The sequence below is a fragment of the Lactuca saligna genome, chromosome 5, assembly GCF_052625555.1.
Source record: "Lactuca saligna cultivar CGN05327 chromosome 5, ASM5262555v1, whole genome shotgun sequence".
Taxonomy (NCBI): domain Eukaryota; kingdom Viridiplantae; phylum Streptophyta; class Magnoliopsida; order Asterales; family Asteraceae; genus Lactuca; species Lactuca saligna.
In genome coordinates, this window is record NC_136421.1 from 232,758,234 (window position 1) to 232,768,306 (window position 10,073).

The 10,073-nt window shown below is 38.3% G+C and overlaps 1 protein-coding gene across 1 annotated transcript; it reads left to right on the forward strand.

Moving 5' to 3' along the window:
• The first annotated feature begins 1,396 nt into the window (after positions 1 to 1,396).
• LOC145046369 (uncharacterized) lies at positions 1,397 to 2,836 on the forward strand. The gene is made up of 3 exons (XM_078994650.1): positions 1,397 to 1,556; positions 1,611 to 2,125; positions 2,471 to 2,836. The coding sequence occupies exons 1-3, from the start codon at positions 1,397 to 1,399 to the stop codon at positions 2,834 to 2,836; spliced, it is 1,041 nt and encodes a 346-aa protein (XP_078850776.1).
• The last annotated feature ends 7,237 nt before the right edge of the window (positions 2,837 to 10,073 follow it).

A 10,073-nucleotide genomic window follows, 5' to 3' on the forward strand; every position in this document is an offset into this window, starting at 1 on the left:
TGTGGCCATGCAAATGCTTCATGGATTTGACAACTCTGGTGAAGAGGTGAAGCAAGTGATGACTAAACTCAACACGAAGACCAAGAAAACATTGGATTCTATAAAGAAAACACCGAAGACTAATAAGACAGAGCAATCAATGAGCTCCATCAAGCATTTGAACTCTATAATTTGGACAAGAACATGTTGATCCCGTCAACTGAGTTGCATCATATCTTGAGTTAGTTGGGGGAGAAATCATTGCTCACAACCAGGCTAGATTTCTTTTCTCTCCGGATTCAAAATTTTAATTCTTGATATCATCGTTTGAATGATTATCACTTGCAATCATGGGTGATTAGAGCATTTCATGTCTCCTTTTCTTATTGTAGAATCATTATGCACTTTTTAATTAATCTAAATCCATCTACAGAGGCAAAGTAAAAAAAAAACATTAAATTGATGTGCATATTATCTGTAACATCCATAAAAATCACAAGAAATTTAAACTTTTAAAATCAACCTGTTAGGGCCAAGATCCTCAAAATATTTAGGATCCTCAAATATCTAGGATCCTTAGCTATCTCAGGATTCCGACTATTACCGTTATTATTTTTATTAACATTTATAACAGTTATATTTTGTTCATAACTAATACATGTGTAGAAGTAGTCAAGGGAAGACCAATTCTCAACAAAGAATCATCTCAACTATGCTAAAGACTCGGAATACTTAGTCAAATAACGTTCGTGACGCTGGTCATACAGGATCCCAAAAATATTGGACATCTTGTTGACTAGTTTAGATTATAAATTCACACTTGTATCTCGCACACAAGACACTACTTTTTACTATGAGCTTACTCTACGAATTTATTCACTTGTTCTTACTAAAATTCTCTGTAATTATCATTTTATATTAATAAAATCGTCAATGAAGGTGATCATAATCACCTCCCAATGTTTTGTGTCGGACATCAGAGCTTCTCATTCAATTTGGTTGATTACTACTTGTGTAATTTTTGACCAAAACAATTTGGCGCCTACCATGGGTCCGTGGTGTTCAAAATCCTCAAAAAAATCATGTCTACACAACTAATCCTTTCTTCGTCCTCAGCACCTTTCATTCCAACCAAAAACCTACCGCCTCCTCCGAGTGGACCCCTGGTCAAAAGAAAACACCTGAAACTTCCAAGAAAAACCCCCTTCCGGTCACCAACCAAGGAAGTTTGGGATCTTCGGGACTCCAGGATCCGACTGCCTCGGTCACTACTGCATAAGTCTTCGCTATGATGAGGATAATGACGCAACAAGTGACCCAACAACAGGAGGAGAATAGAGCATTGCCTAGAGAAGTGGAGAAGATGAAGGCGAAATTTCAAAAATCCTAGGAAACAACGCCCATAGTCGTACAATCAATGATACTGAACTTCGATAATGCAGGATCCTCAGAAAGTCACCAGAAGAACACGGTTCCTACCACTGTGGCGTCACCCTGGGCGACAGCTATGGGCAACCGAGCATCTATGATCAATGATCTCAATGAGCCTTTCAATACTCCTAGAAACATTGATTCTAGTAACTTATTAAACAATAAGACTATTAATACTAACTATACTAATATTGATATAGGACTGGCTAGGGAACTTCAACAGTTGATACAAATGATCTCAAGCGTACCCAGGGTGGTCCAACCCATACAAGAAGCATCTCCAACAGGTCATAAGTTCTCGAGATTTTCTCTTGCGATAGCCGATACCGAAGTTCCTAAGTGCTTTCAAACTCCTAGCATGAAGATTTATGGTGGAACTACAGATCTTGAAGAACACATAGCACAATACCAAGAAAGGATGAAGATCATTCCCATCCCAGGGCACTTGAAGGAAGCTTGCCTATGCAAAGGCTTCGGTTCAACCCTTACAGTATCAGCTCTCAAATGGCTGCTAAACGTCCCCCCATACTCTATTACTTCATTTACACACTTAGTCAATATTTTCAATAACCAGTTTTCTTGCAGCAGAACCTTCGAGAAGATCACTAGTGATATCTATCGAGCGGTTCAGGATCATAAGGAAAGAATTAGGGATTTCGTTAATAGGTTTGGTAGGGAAGCTCTGAGCATCCCCAACATCGACCTGGCTACGGATGTACATGCCTTCAAGATGGGACTAAGGAAGGATTCACCCTTCTATGAAGACCTTGTGATGACCCCATGTAAAAGATTGGACGAAGTCAGGTGCCGAGCGTTGAGGTTCATAAGGCTTGAAGAGGATAAAGAAATCTAGAAGAGAAGCAACCCTTCAAGTCAATATAAGAATCCCAACATGAAGGTCGAATCCTCGACCCCAAGATCCTACAAATCGAAGCCCTATTCCAAACCGGATCATCACATGGTCAATGCCCTCGGAGATGAGGGGGGAGAAGAGGAACTTCCTAAGATCACTGAATATTGTTTTTCTGTGGATATTTTAGTTATAATTCATGTTATGCAGGATATTGGAGACAAAGCAAGATGGCCGAAGAGGGATAACAAGTCCACCAGTTGGAAAGACAAGTCCAAATGGTGTGCTTACCACAAAGAATTTGATCACATGACGGAGGACTGTATAGCCCTAAGAAAAGAAACCAGCTACCTCCTTAGCAAGGGACACCTCAAAGAGATCCTCCGGAGAAAAAGAGAAAAATCCAAGGAGAACAGCCAGGATGGTCATAAGATCCCAGAGACACCAGGATCTCTACCCCCTAACGCTAAGATAATTAATGTTATCTCAGGCGGATCTCACATATGTGGTACTTCTTATTCTCAGGCTAAAAGACAAGCCATGGTCTATAAAATAGAAAAGGAAGATAGACTATAGAAGAATACCATGGTTAGCAGTGAAAAGGAAATCACATTTGACGAGACAGACATGGAATGGATTCAATATCCTCACCATCACGGACTCGTGATAACACTGTAGATGGCTAACCATTTCGTCAGAAGGATCCTTGTTGAAGGAGGATCCTCGGTCAATATCATACTCCTAGACGCACTAAAAAGGATGAACATCCCAGAATCAGAGATAATCAAGAGATCCTTGGTCCTCCTAGGATTTAGCGGGGAAACAAAACACACGATTGGGGAGATAAAGCTACCAATATACATAGAGGGGGTAAACTCTATACATATTTTATGTGTTATTGACACCTTATCTTCTTATAATGTGATACTAGGTAGACCATGGATCCACGAGATGAAAGTGGTTCCATCAACATATCATCAGTGTGTAAAATTTCCTACTCTGTGGGGAACAATGAAGATCATGGGAGATCAACAAGAATCGAAAGAATGTTACAAAACCTCTATGAAATCTAAGACCAAACCTCGACAAGCATAACAATTAAGGCAGAGGGCACGACATGCTCTAGAAACGAAGGAACAAGATGCGAAGGAAGTGCCCCTGGGCATCGAGGATCCTGCTAAAGTCCGTATATGATCCTCAATGTCTGAATAAATTAAGCAAGATCTGTTAAACTTCCTAAGAACCCAAAGCAAGATGTTCGCATGGAAACACGAAGATATGATAGGTATATAAAAGAGTATTATCACTTACAAACTTAATATTTACCCTTCTTTTAGACCAGTACACCAAAAACGAAGGAAGATTGCACCTGAAAGGAATCATATCATCCAAGAAGAAGTAGAGAAGCTCCTCAAGATAGGAATGATCAAGGAAGTGAACTTCCCAAGATGGCTAGCTAACGTGGTTTTCGTACAAAAGAAAAGCGAAAAAAGGGTGAGTATGTGTAAACTACATAGATCATAACAAATCTTGTCCTAAGGATCCTTTCCATTTACCACATATTGACTCTATGATAGATGCAACGGCTGGCAACGAACTCTTAACCTTCATGGATGATTCAGTAGAATTGCAACAAATCCATATGGAACCATCTAATCAAAAAGATACAATGTTTATAACACCAACATGTATATATTATTACGCTGCAATGCCTTTTGGTCTTAAAAATGCAGTTGCGACATATCAAAGATTGGTGAATCGGATGTTTAAAGACAAGTTGGGGGACAACATGGAAGTTTATATAGACGACATGGTGGTGAAGTCAATGAAATCTGAAGATCATCTCAGGGTTCTTAAAGAAGCATTTGACATCCTAGACGAATACAATATGAAGTTGAATCCACTTAAATGCCACTTTCGGATGAAGTCGGGCAATTTCCTTGGATATATGGTAACCAATAGATGAATAGAAGCAAGCCTAGGGCAAGCAATCATCGAGCTGAAATCTCCATCTCCAACAAAAGACATCCAAAGTCTAACCGGAAGGGTAGCAGCACTCAACATGTTCATTTCAAGATCCTCATAAAGATGTAAACCCTTGTACGATATCTTAAAGAAGAACAAGAGGTACGAATGGACTGAAGATAACAAAAAAAGCTTTTCAAGAACTCAAAAAATACTTGAATTCCATGCCATTACTAGTAAAGCCTATAGATGTGGAACCACTTATCCTTTACCTCTCAGTATCCTCATACGTGGTAAGTGTTGTCTTAGCCAAGGATCTTATTAGAGACCAACATCCTATCTATTATGTAAGTAAAAGTCTCCTGGATCCTCAAAACCAGGTACTCTCACCTCGAAAAATTAATTATTGCCTTAGTAACTACTTCTACCAAATTAAGACATTATTTCAAAACACACACTATACATATAAAAAATAATTATCCTATTAAGAATGTCATGAGAAAACCATAAATGTCAGGAACAATGGAAAATTGACGGTGAAGTTAAGCACGTTCAACATCAGATATGAACCAAAATCCGTCATAAAGTCACAAGCATTAGCAGACTATGTGGCAAACTTTAGTGATGATTTACAAAACGAAGTAGACATGGAAGCCAAGCAACTCCTAGAAGATGAACACTTGAAAAAATGGATATTGCTCAAAGATGGAGCTTCAAATAAAAAAGGAATAGGGCTAAGGATCATACTAAAGTCGCCACAGGGGGACATCCTACCCCGGGCAGTGAGTTACGAATTCAACACTACCAATAACGAAGCCGAATATGAAGCACTCATCATGGGACTACAATTGGCTAAGGATCTTCAAATTAGGGATCTTCAGGTATTCATTGATTATTTATTACTAACTAATCACTTCAATGGATCTTATGCAGTGAAAGGTTGTCACAAGTAGAAATTTTGTGTCTTGTAATCACTATACTCAAGTAAATGTTGAATTCAAAAACTCAAGAGCATGTATGATGCTTACTCAATGGAAAACTAAATCCCAATTCACTACATCAAGCAATTGGAAACCCTAGAAGTTCTTGATTAGGTCCATTTTGGGACTAGGACTTCCTTATTGGACCTAAATGGACCAATAAGCTTCCAATTTGACTATCATGGGCTTAGAACCCTTAAATGGGCTCTAATTGGACCCACATTTATTTATTTCAATATTTTGGGCCATGTTGGGCCTAGAATGAAATGAATTAAAAGCTTTGATCCATGATTAACCTAAACTAGCTCAACAAAGTATAAAAATCATATTATATTTCCTTTTAGGTTGAAACTCATCTAACTTAACTCTAATAATGGGCTTAAGGGCATTAAAGCCCAAAACCCTTCTCTTTTTTTATTTTCGGCCCAAAAGCCCATAACAAAGATGAAGAGTTGACTTCATCATGCCACATCAATAATACCTCATGGATATCCATGCATTACACTCCAAACCTCCATGCAATCCCATTTCTCCATGTACATGTCATCTCAAAGTCACTCTTCTTCTTCCTCCCTCTCACTCTCGGCCGAGGATACACACACACACACATCACAAAAATTCAATTCCAATCTCTCTAAGTCTTGAAGAGCATTCCTCCCTCCTCCTTCAAAATTTTCGTGAATCAAGAGCTTCACAAGGAGAATCCATCACCAAAATCATTATCTAGGTAAGTTAATGCTTGGATCCATGCTTTGGACTCTTTCTTCTCTTCAAAAATCTCCTCTTAACTCTCATGAAATCATAAACTTGTGTCTTAGAACTCCATAAACTCGAATTCATCATCAAAGGGTGCTAGAGTGAAACATCACTTCATTTCTTCCATTCTTTCTTCAAAAACCGAATCAACACCCAAGGTGAGCTTCATACCCCCTTATTTTCGGTTTTTATAAGTTTTTGTGGGGGAGAATACAAGCAAAGGTGTAGATCCATCATTATGTGTATGTTTTGGTTGATTTTTATGCTTATATGTATGTTTTGTATGATCTTGATGCTTGATCTAGTTATGAATTGCTAAAAACCGAGATATATCTTATACTAGCATAAAATATACTACTACATGCAAAGTATACCAAGAAAGATAGCCAAATGGCTTGACAACACTCATTTTGGGCTAAAAACTCATTTTTTTGACACAAAATGCTAAAAATACAAAGTTGAAGGGCCTAAAATGAAATATTACGAAATCTGATGGGTGAGATGAGTCAAAACAGTTTCCATAATGTATTTTCTGAAAATATACTATTTGGAAGGTTAAAAGCATAAATTTCAAGCTTAATGGGCTAAAAATGACAATTTCGGCCCAATAGAGCCCATTATGCGAAATTTTCTGTTTTGGAGGGCCAAGACTGTGTTTTTTCTGTAAAACAATGGACCACTAGTGTCACAAGTACTTTTCAAAGGTTTAAAGTGCTTTTCAAATTTATAAAGGACCAAAGTTGCAAAAATTTTCCAATTTGGGTCAAAAATGTAAAAATTGCGAAAAAGAGGGGTTACAACCGAGAAAACTGCAAATTCAGGGACTTAAACTGTTTTCAATGAAAAATATGCTGAAAAATGTTAATTTCAATAATTTTTGGTGTTAAAATGTCAAGAAAAATGGTTTAAGAACTAAACCGGAAATTATTTTACCTAAAGGGGTGAAAAAGTAAATTTACAAAATAAAGAGGGGTTGTAAAACAGAAAATTTTCAATGATAATTCAATACACTCGTTGTGAACAAAGATTGACACTATGACTCTCGATGAATTACAATACACAATATCACCAACAATCGTTACCAAACGAATTGATTCGGTCTCGAATCAATAACAAATCCAAAACTACTAACACTACAACGCTCAATACACATATGGAACTCTCGGAACTCTTTACTCTCGTGGAACTTACTCAATACGTCGACGTACACTCCTTAGGCCCAAAAGTTGCAAATCATGCTTGTCGAGCCTAGCTAGCCCGATGACATGATCTTTAGGCCCAAAGGACACTTGCTTACATGTAGTTAGGTCTAATACGACTCGACCGCGTGTAAAAGGACTTTCAATGGCAAACATGCTACTGGTCCCCAAGGGTCCTTCAGTGCTGCTAGTAAAGTCGGGAACTCAGGATTGCAGGTTGGGCTTCGGGCCCTTCGCAATTGCAATGGTCTTGAACGATGCAGGGAAATACCGAGGGTTTCGCACCTTCTCTTTTTCCCTCCGGTCGTGGGACTACACAAGTCCGGGAGGATTGAGTTGTGTGAATAAGTGCAAGCGACGCCCAAGGGATCGCTGGTACGGTTGTCGACTGTACGTTTTCATTAACGGACGTTACAACAATTCACCACCCACTGTATACTCAATGCCTCCGGAGCTCAACGAATACCTCTAACGTAACAAAATAACAGTACACAAACTAAGTAAAGCAAAGTGATAGGAAAACGTCAGGTTTTCCTAGGGTTTTCAACAAGTACACTTATGAACTACATGTCGAATTTCACAACTCTTACGCTTACATCTATAGAATTCAAACAAGCATACTCACGGATCTTCACATATTTTTACGCTATTCTATTTTCGGATTTTCTGGTGGCTTTTTTTTTATAACATTACAAACATTGGATTTCAAACATTACTTATGAACTCACCAACATTTCACATGTCGACGTTTTTCAAAATACTTGTATTCTCAGGTAACAGATAAGTGAAGAAAGGACGGTATTCTATGATTGTTTAGCGGTTGTTTAAGTAACAATGAACCATGTATTTTGGAATGTAATATTTTGAAACGATGTAATGGATGTGAACGCTACTAGTTGTATCATTCCAATGCTTGGTGATGTATAATGTTATGTTTCATGTATATTCATTGTGATGGTATTCAATTGAGTCACAACAGCCCCCGGACGTTTCCGCCGTCTGGTTCGGGGGTGTGACAAAGGTGAAAGATTAGCACTATATCTGGAGATCCTTAAAAAATTAGCTTCTGATTTTGAGGACTTTAGCCTAACCCAAGTTCCCAGAGAAGAAAACATAGAAGCAGATGCATTAGCCAACTTAGGATCCTCCCTTAGGATCCACCAGAAAAGAATATTCCTATAACCCACATCATAACCCCAGCCAGAGAAACCCTCTCTGAAAAATCCGGTGATCCTTAACAACCAACAAGCATAGCAGCTATTGAAGATCCTGACCCTCAGATCCCTCCTCAAAAGGAATCTGACGAACAGGATCCTCAAACAAGTCCACGATGATGGACCTAACGCATTATGGAGTATCTCCAAAAAGGAACGATTCCAACGAAAGAAAAAAGCGAAAGAGCATTGAGAACAAGAATCTCAAGATTCATAATAATTCAAGGTAAACTCTATAAAAAGTCTATGACAGGTCCATACCTCAGATGCCTTGAAGATCCTGAAGTTGCACAAGTCCTAAAGGACATACATGAAGGAGACTGTGGAAATCAAGCTGGGAGCAGATCCTTATGCTCCAAGATATTAAGAACATGATACTACTGACCAACCATGAAAAAAAGACTATTTCTTACACGTTAAAAACGTGATGTTTGTCAAAGACATAGCAACATCCTACATCAACCAGCAGAACCTCTACATCCTATTATCTCTCCATGGCCATTCATGAAATGGGGAATGAATATAGTGGGAAAATTTCCAGTAGCTCCCAGGGGAAAAGTCTTCATGTTGGTTGCTAGGGCCATGATCCTCGAAATACTCAGGATCCTCAAATATCCAAGATCCTCAGCTACCTCAGGATCCCGACAATCACCATCATTATTTTTTATTAACATTCATAATGGTTATATTATGTTCATAGTTTATATAAATGCAGAAGCAGTCAAGGGAAGACTAATTCTCAACGAAGAATCATCTCAACTATGCTTAAGACCTGGAATACTTGGTCAAATAACGTTCGTGAAGCTGGTCATAGAGGATCCCAGAAATATCGGACATCTTGTTGGCTAGTTTAGACTATAAATTGACACTTGTATCTCGCACACAACACGTTGTTTTTTCCTAGAAGCTTACTCTATGAAATTATTTACTTGTTCTCACAAGAATACTCTTTGTAATCATCATTTTACTTTAATAAAATCATCAAGGCAGGTGATCATTGTCAAGGGCTTCCTTGTAAACCATTGTCTCACTCTCTTTATCATTTGCTATTGCACAATTCGAACATCACAACCTCTCATTCAATTTGATTGATTAGTACTTGTGTAATTTTTGACCAAAACACTAGTGATGACTTATTATTTCTCAAAATGGGTCGAAGCTGAAGTCTTCGTTCAGGTAAGAGACACAGAGATAGTATCATTCATTAAACGTAATATCTTGACCAGGTTCGGGATCTTGACTAAGATCATATGTGACAACGGATCCCAATTCATAAGAAAAAGGACAAGAGAATTTTTCACAAGTTGTGGAGTCAAAATGATAATGTCCACTTCTATCCATCCCCAAGCTAATGGTCAAGCAGAATCTAGCAATAAGATAATAGTAAACAACTTGAAGAAAAGGTTGGATAAGAATAAAGGGAGATAGGCAGAAGAGTTTCCCTTCATCCTATGGGCAGACAGGACTACTTCCAAAGTAGCAATAGGTAAGACCCCCTACTCCTTGGTGTTTGGAATAGAAGCAATGATCCTTACCGAAGTAGTGATCCCGACAGCAAGATACCTGCTCTAAGATCAAGAAAACAATGATAGGACCGTAGCCCAGGATCTTGACACTATTGATGAACTCAGAGTTCTTGCCAATATACACATTGCTGCATACCAACAAAGGATCACAAGGCTTACAATAAGAATATAAA